Source organism: Carcharodon carcharias, chromosome 1, assembly GCF_017639515.1.
Source record: "Carcharodon carcharias isolate sCarCar2 chromosome 1, sCarCar2.pri, whole genome shotgun sequence".
In the NCBI taxonomy this organism is placed as follows: Eukaryota; Metazoa; Chordata; class Chondrichthyes; order Lamniformes; family Lamnidae; genus Carcharodon; species Carcharodon carcharias.
The window spans coordinates 200,177,556-200,189,767 of record NC_054467.1 but is presented as its reverse complement, the minus strand read 5'-3'; the positions used below and the strand labels follow the sequence as shown (position 1 = coordinate 200,189,767).

General features: G+C 44.4%; 1 protein-coding gene across 3 annotated transcripts in view; it reads right to left on the bottom strand.

The window, feature by feature from the left end:
• LOC121285197 (kinesin-like protein KIF24) overlaps positions 1-12,212 on the bottom strand; it is a 133,247-nt gene that overhangs the window by 66,773 nt on the left and 54,262 nt on the right. For all 3 annotated transcript variants that reach the window (XM_041201481.1, XM_041201473.1, XM_041201489.1), the window contains exon 7: positions 381-502. In XM_041201481.1, the coding sequence (XP_041057415.1) occupies positions 381-502 (122 nt within the window). The remainder of the gene's footprint in view (positions 1-380; positions 503-12,212) is intronic.

Below are 12,212 nucleotides of genomic sequence, written 5' to 3'. Positions count from 1 at the left end.
ACCATATTTCTGTGAGTCACATGTAGGCCAGGCCAGGTAAGGCAGTAGATTCCTCCCCCAAAAGACGAGATGGGTTTTTACAACAATCAGCAATGGTCTCATGGTCATCAGTAGACTTTTAATTCCAGATTTTTATTGAATTCAAATTCCACCATCTGCCATGATTTGAACCTGGTTCCTCAGAACATTACCCCTGGGTCTCTGGATTATTAGTCCAGCGACAATACCACTACCTCATATTCACCCTTACAATATCATGAATTAAATAAATAAATAATTTGCCTGCTATTAAAATACAAAAATCACGTATTTGCTATAAATTAGTATTTTACAACTCATCGGATTTTAAATTAGTTGAAACACAAATAAGAACATTTTACCTTCCAACAATTGTATCAGTTGGGTTCTTAAGCTGGATTTGAATAATAGCGTGTGAACGTGAGGAATCTGTATTTATGCCAGAAGCGCCTGTACTCCGTGCTTTACTGCCCATAGAAATCACCTGAAAGGAGATCAAAAAGTAGCTTAAAAAAAATCAAAGAATTTACTCTACACATGTTGTTTAGATCCAGATCAAAACACATGCAGGGGTACGTTACAGATGAGTATTTAGCTTATTGTTTAATGTTTTTGGTGATTAGTGTTAAGTCAGTGTAAGTACTTAATTTACTGGCTAGTTTTTTTTAGTATTTAGAGTTTTAGGGTTGAAATTAAAAGCGTTTGCACCCCTTTCTTGGAGTGCTATGAATACCTGTAGACATGCTAAATAGCATCCATGACGCATCCACACACTTATGGGACGAGTCACACCAGGCATCATATTAATGAAGGCATTAACGTGTGTGCCGTGAACAGTCAGTGGAAGTATGTAGAATAGGGAGATCATCTCATCAACCAGTGCGTAAAGCCAGTCTGATGCCAGCATTGCCAGTTTGGCATTCAACATTCCAGCTAACGTCCTCTCTTAACCTTGCACAGCTGAACGTGTGTTCAATAGCAAAAAAGGACTCCCTACCAGCGTTACTTAAAGGGATGATCAACTACTTACAGGTTAGATGTTGGTTTATTTCATCTGTCTGTTGCTTCAATTCTACAAGTGTTTAGTGCTTTCTATTATAGTTTAACGTCACAAAAAATCTGCAAGGAGTAGTGTGACACATAGACAAGGAGTGTTTACTGACTTCAAGGTTCTGGACAAACCAATTACTCCCAGACATTGTTGCAATAGTAGGCATTCCCCTTGACTTGGAGAACGGACAGAAGCCATGCAGCGTTTTTATTTTTTAAGTAAGGTTTATTACAACTGGTGTGTTAAGTATTAGTAGAATTTATCAGTACTAGTAAAGTTTATTAATAGTTGTAAGGTGTATTAGTATTGATAAGGTTTTTATTTTAGCAGTAGCAAGCATAACTAATAAATAAAGAATTGGCAGGGCTGCTCCAACCTCGAAAGTGCCCAACCTGTGCTATGTGGGAACTCCAGAATGCTTCCCATATCCTGGTTAACCAACTTGTGCAGCAGCTGGCGTCACTGCAGTGCATCCTTGAGGCTGAGAGCTATGTGGATAGCACATTTATAGATGTGATCACCCCAGGGTTTAAGAGTATACAGGGAGAGTGGGAAGGGGTCACCACCAAACAGCCAAAAAAGAACAGGCAGAAAATGCTGGAGTTCCCCAAGTGCATCTGTTCTGAATACTGATGAGAGTGATGGTTCATCTGAGCAGCGCAGCCAGAGCCAAGTCCAAGGCACCACGGGTGGCTCAGATGCACAGGGGGGACACCAGGAATTCTAGAACAGTAATAGTGTTTTTTCAATAGTTAGAGGAACAGATAGGCGTTTCTGTGGCCACAGATGTGAATCCAGGATAATGTGTTGCCTCCTTAGTGCCATGGTGGAGGATGTCACCGAGGAGGGAGGGTTAACAGCCGTGGTCCACATCGGTACAAACGGCATAGGTAGAAAGAGGGATGTGGTCCTGCAGTCAGATTTTAGGGAGCTAGGTAGAAAATTAGCTAGCAGGACCTCAAGAGTTGTAACCTCTAGATTGATCCAGTGCCACGCATAAGTGAGTGCAGAAATAGGAAGATAAGATAGATGAATGCTTGGCTGGAAAGAGAGTGCAGGAGGGAGGGCTTTAGGTTCTTGGGACATTGGGACTGGCTCTGAAGAAGATGGGACCCGTACAGGCCAGACATGTTGCAGCTGAATAGAGACAGGACTGAGTTCCTTGTGGGGCATTTTGCCAGTGCTGTGGGGGAGGTTTTAAACTAACTCGGCAGGGGTGTGGCAACCTGGGGATAATATCAGAGAGGAATACCAAGGTGCAAGGAATATTGGGAAAGATAGATAGCACTAAGGTACGGAATAGTAGTAGGTGGGGTCAGAGTAAAACAGAAAGTAACAGAGTCTAAATCAGGGTTACCATGCATGTATGTGAATGCACAGAATGTGGTAATTGGGGTTGGTGAATTACTGGCGCAGATTGACAAGTAGAAATAGGACGTTATGGCTATAACATAGACCTGGCTCAAAGAAGGGAAGGAGTGGCAGCTAAATATTCCTGGATACAGTTGGAATGGTGTTGATTGCAGAACGTGTCTGTTAAAGAAGTCTTCATAGTCCTCTGTATGTTAACAGCAAATCTTTAACTGCTTGTAGTTACAACTATACAACTAAACAGTAAAGGGTACAGGTATGGAACTATCTCAATCCTAGGTCTTATCACATCTCTGGCCAACACTACACTGACGCTAGGTCTAGGTCATGTGCCTTCTTACATCACTGTGTGGGCAGTACTGTACTCAGTCCCATGTTAACCCTGTATGTACCAGACTCTTCGATTACACATCCCAAGTCTTTACCCTGTGGATATAGAGTATCCTTCAAGTCTTACATTGTTGTCAGTCTTATTACAACTTTAACACTATTCCAAAATTATTGCTATTTCATATTGGCATTAACCACATTCTCAGTACCCTATCTTCCCCTTTCAAATCCTTTCAGTTAGAGGTTCAGGGGCCTGGAGACCTTTTTACCCTTACGAATCTCATTCATCATTGTCAGAAAAGCTGTAGGCTCTGGTTCTTGTTGTTGGCTTGGAAGTTGGATTGGCATTTGGGTATGCTTTCATTCTTTTCATTCATTGCTTAATGTTGAACCACGCCTGATTTGTCTGGCCGTTACATCGATGCATGGTTGTGTTACTCTTGATTGTTTCTTGCGAGGTAGATGAAGATGCTATTTGTCTCCTTGGCGGCGCCGTTTCTTCTTCTTTTTCCATGTGGGCTGTCTCGAAGCCCCCTGAGGCTGAGGAAGAGCATTCCTGTGGTGAGAAGAAGGTCGAGTGGTATGCTCACCTCTGCTTTTTGTTGTCAATGGCACGAGATTGCTACTAGCTTCCAGGATCCCTTGTGGTTATGGCATGCTGACTGGAAGTTGCAGCGCATGCACCGTGGTTGATGTGTCATCCAGCTGTACCATCATCGTAGTTAGAGGTAGAGGCTTCTTGGACTGCTGATTATTCTGTGGTACCACTGCCACGGGAACGTGCTTTTCTTTTGTCTTTACATCCTCTGCCATTTGGAGGAGATCCAGGGCTATACAGGCATCCCTCCTCAGGAGAGAGAAAGGCTGGTTACAGATGACATATATCAGCTCAAAGATTTGTTTGCTGCTCCATGTTGTATTCGCTCCATTGATCGGTTTTTCCTTGGCAGAGTACAATTCCTCTATGATACAGTTCAAGCTCATGTTCTATAACTGCGCCTCTTTCAAGTATTTTTGTAAGATCTCATGCTCTTTTGTGAGAACTTCTACCTTCGCTTGCCAATCTATGTTCTTGATTTTCTTCTCTTCATATACCTCTTTGGGAATGTAATGCTTTTCCAAGGTTCCTTCCAAATGTGCAACTGTTTCCTTCAGCGTTGCAGTCTCACTCTTGTACCTCTCGGCTTCATCCCAGAATAGTGAACACTCCTGAATCTTTTCTGAAAACTGGGTCAATGATTCTTTCAGAGTGGCATTAAGTTCATTTTGTTTTGCTTTGTAATGTTCCTGTGGGATGAACTCGGACCTGAAGGATCCTTGTAGCAGGTGAAGGTCCTTCAACAGGTTTTCCTTTTCGGTGGAAAGCTCAAGTACTTCATCTTGTGTTTTCTGATCAAGGAAGAAGATGCTACCAGGGCCATGGTAAAAGACGAGGTAATTAAGACACTAGAAGTGTTTAAAATTGAAAAGGAGAAGGTATTGGATAGGTTATCTGTACTTAAAGTTGTTAAGGCACCAGGACCAGATGCGATGCACCCAAGGATACTGAAAGAAATGAGTGGAAATTGTGGAGCCACTGCCATAATTTTTCAGTCTTCCTTAGACTCAGGGGTGATGCCCGAGGACTGGAGAAATGCAACATTACACCCTTGTTCAAAATAGGGTGTCAAGATAACCCCAGCAAGTACAAGCCAGTCAGTTTAATTTCAGTGATGGGAAACAACAATCTGGGACAAAATTCATAGTCACATGGACAAATGTGGGTTATTCAAGGAAAGCCAGCATGGATCTTTTAAGGGAAAATCATGTTTAACTAAGTTGCTGGAGATTTTTGAAGAAGTAACATCAAGGGTTGATGAGGGCAAAGGTGTTGATGTGGTGTATATGGACTTCCAAAAGACGTTTTATGCAGTGCCGCAAAACAGACCTGTGAGCAAAGTAATAGCTCATGGAATAAAAGGGACATGTAATTGGCTGAGTGGCAGGAAACAGAGAGTAATGGGGCACCCTGGTCCACTCCTCCATCACCCCCTACACCTCAACCCCCTCCCACAGCACCTTCCCATGCAACCGCAGAAGGTGCAACACCTGCCCCTTTACTTCCCCTCTCCTCACCATCCAAGGGCCCAAACACTCTTTTTAAGTAAAGCAGCATTTCACTTGCACTTCCCTCAATTTAAAACAAAAACAGAATTACCTGGAAAAGCTCAGCAGGTCTGGCAGCATCGGCGGAAAAGAAAAGAGTTGACATTTTGAGTCCTCATGAACCTTCGACCGAACTGAGTGAATCCAAGAAAGGGGTGAAATATAAGCTGGTTTAAGATGTGTGGGTGGGGGTGGGGGGAGGGGGGGTGTGGTTTGGGTGGGGGGAGAGAAGTGGAGGGGGTTGGTGTGGTTGTAGGGACAAACAAGCAGTGATAGAAGCAGATCATCAAAAGATGTCACAGACAACAGAACAAAAGAACACATAGGTGTTAAAGTTGGTGATATTATCTAAACGAATGTGCTACTTAAGAATGGACGGTAGGGTACTCAAGATATAGCTCTAGAGGGGGTGGGGGGAGCATAAAAGATTTAAAAATATTTAAAAATAATGGAAATAGGTGGGAAAAGAAAAATCTATATAATTTATTGGAAAAAACAAAAGGAAGAGGGAAGAAACAGGAAGGGAGTGGGGATGGAGGAGGGAGCTCAAGACCTAAAGTTGTTGAATTCAATATTCAGTCCGGAAGGCTGTAAAGTGCCTAGTCGGAAGATGAGGTGTGAACTCTCTCCTCCATCCCCACCTCCTTTCCGATTCCCCCCCTTTTTCCAATAATTTATATAGATTTTTCTTTTCCCACCTATTTCCATCACTTTTAAATGTATTTCCATCCATTGTTTTTTTACTTCCCACAATTTAGTCTACTGCATTCGCTGCTCCCAATGTGGTTTCCTCTACATTGGAGAGACCAAACGCAGACTGGGTGACCGCTTTGCAGAACACCTTCGGTCTGTTCGCAAGCATGACCCAGACCTCCCTGTCGCTTGCCATTTCAACACTCCACCCTGCTCTCATGCCCACATGTCTGTCCTTAGCCTGCTGCATTGTTCCAGTGAAGCTCAACGCAAACTGGAGGAACAGCACCTCATCTTCTGACTAGGCACTTTACAGCCTTCAGGACTGAATATTGAGTTCAACATTTTTAGATCATGAACTCTCTCCTCCATCCCCACCCCCTTTCCGATCCCCCCTTTTTTCCATTAATTTATGTAGATTTTTCTTTTCCCACCTATTTCCATCACTTTTAAATGTATTTTCATCCATTGTTTTATCTCTGCCTTTTAGCCTATTTCGATCCCTTCCCCCCACCCCACCCCAACTAGGGCTATCTGTACCTTGCTCATCCTTTCTACCCTTAATGTCACCTATTATCACATTCCTTAGATAATATCACCACCTTCAACACCTTTGTCCTTTTGTCTATGACACCTTTTGGTTATCTCCACCTATCACTGGCCCTCTATTCAGCTCTACCTGTCCCACCACCACCCCCCCCCAAATCAGCTTATATTTCACTTCTTTTCTATTTTTCCTTGGTTCTGTTGAAGAGTCACATGGACTCAAAACATTAACTGTCAGACCTGCTGAGCTTTTCCAAGTATTTCTGTTTTTGTTTTATTAATGGTTAATGGATTTTTTTTCAGGCCGAAGGAAGGTTTGTAGTGGAGCTCCCCAGGGGTCAGTATTGGGGCCCTTGCTTTTCCTGATATATATTAGTGGCCTAGATCTTGGCGTACAGGGCGTAACATCAAAGTTTGCGGATGATACAAAATTCGGAAGCATCATGAACTGTAAGGACAAGAGTGTAGAACTTCAAAAGGACATAGGCAAGTTGGTGGAATGGGTGAACAGGTGGCAGATGAAGTTCAATGTGGAGAAAGGTGAAGTGCTTCAGTTTGGTAAAAAGAACATGGAGAGAGAATGTAAAATAGGGGCTACAACTCTAAAGGCGGTGCAGGAGTAGAGGGACTTGGGTGTATATGTGCACAAGTCATTAAAGGTGAGGTTGACAGTGAGGTTAATGAAGTATACAGTATCCTGGGTTTTATTTTTAGGCGCTTAGAGTATAAGAGCAAGGAAGTTACAAATTCAAAGTATGTCACTACTTCGGCCTCAGTTGCATCCAGTTCTGGGTGCCGCACTTTAGGAAGGAGGTGAAGGCATTGTAGAGAGTGCAGAGAAGATTGATCAGAATGGTTCATGCGATGAGAAACTTCAGCTATGAAGGTAGACTGGAGAAGTTAGGACTGTGTTACTTAGAGAAAAGAAGGCTGAGAGGAGATTTGATGGAGGTACTCAAAATCATGAAGGGTCTGGACAAAATAGATAGGGAGAAACTGTTCCCACTCGCGAAAGGATGGAAAACAAGAAGGCACAGGTTTAAAGTAATTAGTAAAAGAAGCAATAGTGGTATAAGGAAAAACTTTTTCATGCAGCGAGTGGTTAGGGTCTGGAATAATCTGCCTAAGAGAGTGGTGAAGGCAGGTTCAACTGAAGCATTCAAAAGGGAATTAAGCTATTATTTGAAAAGAAAAAATGTACAGGATTAAGGGGAGAAGGCGGGAGAATGGAACTAGGTGGATTGCTCGTTCGGAGAGCCAGTGCAGATATGATGGGCCAAATGGCCTTCTTCTGCACCATACCAATTCTGTGATTCTGAGAGCAGTGGTGTGTCACTGGGGTCTCTTTTGCTTGTAAATGTTTTTTGGAGCACCATGTAAATATCGACACAAGATCAGACATATGAGCCTTTTATTAATGATGGAACAGGTCGGTAGATCCTAAGCTGAAGGTATGGCCTCCATTGCCTTCCTACCCTTCGCCCTCTCCTCTACTCTACCTGAGAAGAATATTGCTTCTCATAACTACTGGACCCAAAATCTGAGAGTTGTGCACCTTTGCCAGCTGCTGCTTTCCTTGTGTCAGGTAGTTCCCCAATTGTGCTTGACAGTCTTGCCCTCTCCTCTTTTGGTCCCGCAATGCCAACAGGGTGAAGATGCACTGCACAGCCAGAGCACTTACTGACTACTCTCCCTACAACCTGCGCTGACCTGATTGAAACTGTTTCCCAATGGCTGAGACCCCCTCTTTACTCTTTCATGGGGCTCACTGAATTCCCTGCACGGCTCCCTGCTGTATTACCACCTCCTTGCACCTAGTCTGCCCCAGACAGCGCGCACAACCCGTGCATCCTCATCAAAATCAGAAAATGCCCCTCAATGAACTCTTAATGAGCTCTTTAACAATCTTAATTGCTGTGGTTAATTGAGAGGACAGGATCTCGGGACCGCCTTCCTTTCCGACCTGGTGAAAGTCTCTGGAACCAGGAACAATGTCAGGAAACTGGCAAGCTGGCTTGCACTGGTATTTTCAGCCCTGCCTCCCTCTGTTCCCACCCCTCAATGGATCTGAAAGTTCAGCCCATTAACTCTACTTCACTCTCCACAGATGCTGCCAGGCCTGCTGAGTACTTCCTGCACTTTTTGTAAGAATCAGAAATGTTTTATATACCTTCCATTTCTGTATGATATCCTCATGGCTGCATTGACATACCCTCTTGAATAAGAATATTAATGGCACCAATGTAAGAAAGTATAAAAAAGAGTAGGAGGAAAGATGGAAGTCACATATACAAAACAAAAACACAAAAGAAAAACAACCTGCATTCTAAGAAAGTAGAAATTTGTGGGCTTAATCAACTCGTCCTTACAATTGAAGAATTTGTAATAATAGTCTCTTGAGGCTTTGGTGTCCAAATGTTTTTTTTCTTAGGTCACGTAGATGCAAACTTTGGAGCTTGGGGGTAAAATATAAAGTTTAAACCTGCATTCCCAAATTTGCAAATATTTCAAGTTGCTGCTACCAACAAATCTTAGTGTTCTGATTTGGATTAATTCCCCAGTGTCAGGAATCCAGACCTCCTGGCTCACAGAATTTAAATCGCACGAACCAGGGAATAAGAAACAAACCCAAAAAGGACTAGGTTGCCTCAGATTTTTGAGTTGGATTGCATAAACAAACTTAGGAGTGTTGGCCAAATCAGGGAGAGCTATTAATTTTTAACTAAAGACATAGACATCTGGAATGCTGATAGCTGGCATGTATGCACATAATGTAACAAAAAGAAAATTCAGTTTTCTGGAATATTGATATTTTATTTAAAGAATAGATATGCCACTGATTTAAAATTAGATATAGCTGTTGATGTACCTTATTTTGTTTCTATAAAGATAAAAGGAAGCAATGGTGTATTGTTGCTGGACGAGTAATCCAGAGACTCAGGATAATGCCCTGGGAACCTGGGTTCAAATCCTGCCACGGCAGATGGTGGAATTTGAGGTCAAAAAAAATATGGAATTAAAAGTCTAATGATGACCATAAAACCATTGCCAATTGTTGTAAAAACCCATCTGGTTCACTAATGTCCTTTAGGGAAGGAAATCTGCTGTCCTTACCTAATCTGGCCTACATGTGACTCCAGACCCACAGCAATGTGGTTGACTCTTAAATGTTCCCTGAACAAGGGCAATTTGGGATGGGCAATAAATGCTTGCCTGGCCAGCGACACCCACATCCCATGAACGAATAATTTAAAAAAAGAAATAGATTTAATGCAGTGAAATGCAAAGTAATACATTTTCCTAGGAAGAAAGAGGAAAGGCAATATCAACTAAAGGGTGCTGCAGATCAGGGCAGATTGAGAAAAAAAGCACATGGGATCCTGGAATTATTTACAGGCATAGAGTGCAAAAACAAGGAAGTTATGCTGAACCATTATAAAACAATGGCTCAACCATAACTGAGATGTTTGGTGGAAATTAATGTGGCCCATGGGAACAGGTTGCAAGACAGTGAGGCATGGGTGGGGGCCCATTGAATCAGGGGGGAAAGGGGGTGGACAGGGGAGTGCCCATTGCCTTCCCAACACTGTGCAATTATCTCAATGGTAGGAATGGTTGAAGACAGCATTCCCACCCAGAGGCCAACTGAGGACCTTAAGTGGTCAAATAAAAAGCCACTCAAGGAGCTCTTCCTGCCACTGCTGGCATTCTGGGGTGCCCACTGCCACTAGGAAAGACTGTTCAGTAAATGTGGGTTTGGGGGAGGGGGTGGGAAGTCTCCTGATCTAGCACCAAGTCCCCCACCACCACCCAGCTCCAAGAGCTGCCCTGTGGAAGGGTCCCCCAATCCCCCACCTCCTTGCCCTGCTAAGGATACCATTCCTGTCTCACTACTTGCCAGGACCTGCATTACTGGCTCCAGTGACCCCAACCTCACTTCCTCAGTTTCAGGGCAGTGTCAATGATGCTTCTCTGGGCCAGGTGCAGTCCCAGCATTGGACACTGCTCCCTGTGGCACTGAGATTGGCAAGCAGCTCTCAGATGTGGGATCTCCACCCTTAAAGGGACAGAAGCCCCAGTGCCAAGAGGTTTATTGCCTGATGGATATAGAATCAGGTCAGGATTCCCCACTAAGGCAGGGTTGCCCTCAGCTTTCCAGCCTGCCGTCGAGGCTTCTGCTGTCTGCATTAAATTCAGCCCAATGGGTCCAATTCTGGGCACCACAATTTAGGAAGGATTTGAAGTTTTTCAGGCTGGTGCAGAAAAGATTTACTAGAGCAGTTCTAGGAATGAGGAGCTTCAGTTACTGTACATGCATTGAGGAGACTGGGCCTATTTTCTTTAAAGTTTAGAAAGATGAGAGGTGATCTGTTGAAGCATATAAAATTCTTACAGGGCTTTAAAGGGTAGATGCTGGATGTTTCCCCTGGCTGGGGTGGTGGGTGGGGGGGGTGGGGGTATAGAACCAGAGGACTCTGTCCCAGAACAAGAGATACACCATTTAGGACTGAGGTGAGCAGAAATTTCTTCACTCAAGTGGGTGGTAAACCTTTGGTATTCTCTACCACAGGGGGCTCCAGAGGCTCAGTCAATGAGTATATTCAGACAGTGATTGATAGATTTCTAGATATTACAGATATCAAGGATTATGGGGATTGTGCAGGAAAACGCCATTGAGGTAGAAGATCAGCCATGATCTAGTTGAATGGTGGAGCAGGCTCGAGGGCTGAATGGCCTATTCCTGCTCCTATTTCCTATGATAGACTGGAGAAGCCGGGATTTTTTCTTAGAGGAGAGAATGTTGTGAGGAGATTAAATGAATCTTTCAAAATCATGAGAGGTCCAGACTGGGCAGATAGAGGCCTGAATTTTGCACACGTGATCGGCAAGCCCAGAAGTGGACACGATATCTGCTTCCAACTGCAATAGTAAGTGACATGTGATTTCACGTTGGCTGGCCAGTTAAGGCCCTGTAATTGGTGCTGCTCTGCCGATCAAGGCAGAGGTGTGGCAGGCGCCAGGAAGAATGGTGACGGTGGGGGGGGGGTGGGGTAAAAACTGCACAGGCAGCTCCCAGAAGACTGCCAGAAGTTGATGGGGAACCACAGGGAGCTGTCCAGGAGTCTAATATCTGGCAGCAGTTATGGCCTCCATACCCACTGGGCACTAGGCGGAAGGGCAACGCCAGTGGGTGCTCTGCCCCATGATTCTCTGATGAGGTGCCTGCACATTCTCGCGGAGGCAGTGAGTGCCCGGCATGATGCTCTCATGCTGTGGGAAGGCAAGAGGAGGCCACCCCACCAGGTGAAGAAGACTTGGATGGAGGTGGCTGCCCAGATGAGTGGGCATGATGTTGTGCACCGCACATGGACCTACTGCTGAATAAGGTCCAACAATGTTCAGCGATCCGCAAGGGTGAGTATCAATTTTGCATGGAACTGATGTCTTGGAGGGTGGCCGTTCACTCGGGTGTGAAATGAAGGGTACAAAATGGCACATATCCCTGTGCCAGATAAGGCTGGGAGATGTTTCCGCTTGCCTTGGGTGTATAGAAAGGTGAGGAGTGCCAATCTGACAGGCACCTCAAGCTGGATCTCCTGGGAGGAGTTGGGGGTAACAAGGCTGATATGATGTTGCAGGTAGAGGATGGGCTAATGAATGCATTTTTGTTCGTATAGGAGAAGAGAAGCTATAATGCACTGGGTCATGCACGAACAAGTGGTGAGGTGCCCAACATCCTGATCCTCTCCAGGTTTGAGATGGATGCCCTGGACATGGAATGTGAGTGAGGAGCAATGTTCACAGGTCACGGAGAGGCAGGCGTCTCAGAGGACGGTAAGAGTCCAGTGGACAGATGAGATACTGGGGGAGTGTGCAAGAAGGATAGGGTCATGGTATCTCCAATGAGAAGTTCAAATCCACAGTACCCATCGCTTGTCCAATCACAATGCCTCAGTGAGACAATTGTCCTTTGTGACAAGCAGCTGTCGTGCATGCAGTCATTTAGTAACGATAGTCGCAAATGACATATTCTCTTCCTCCCACAGACGCGCCATCC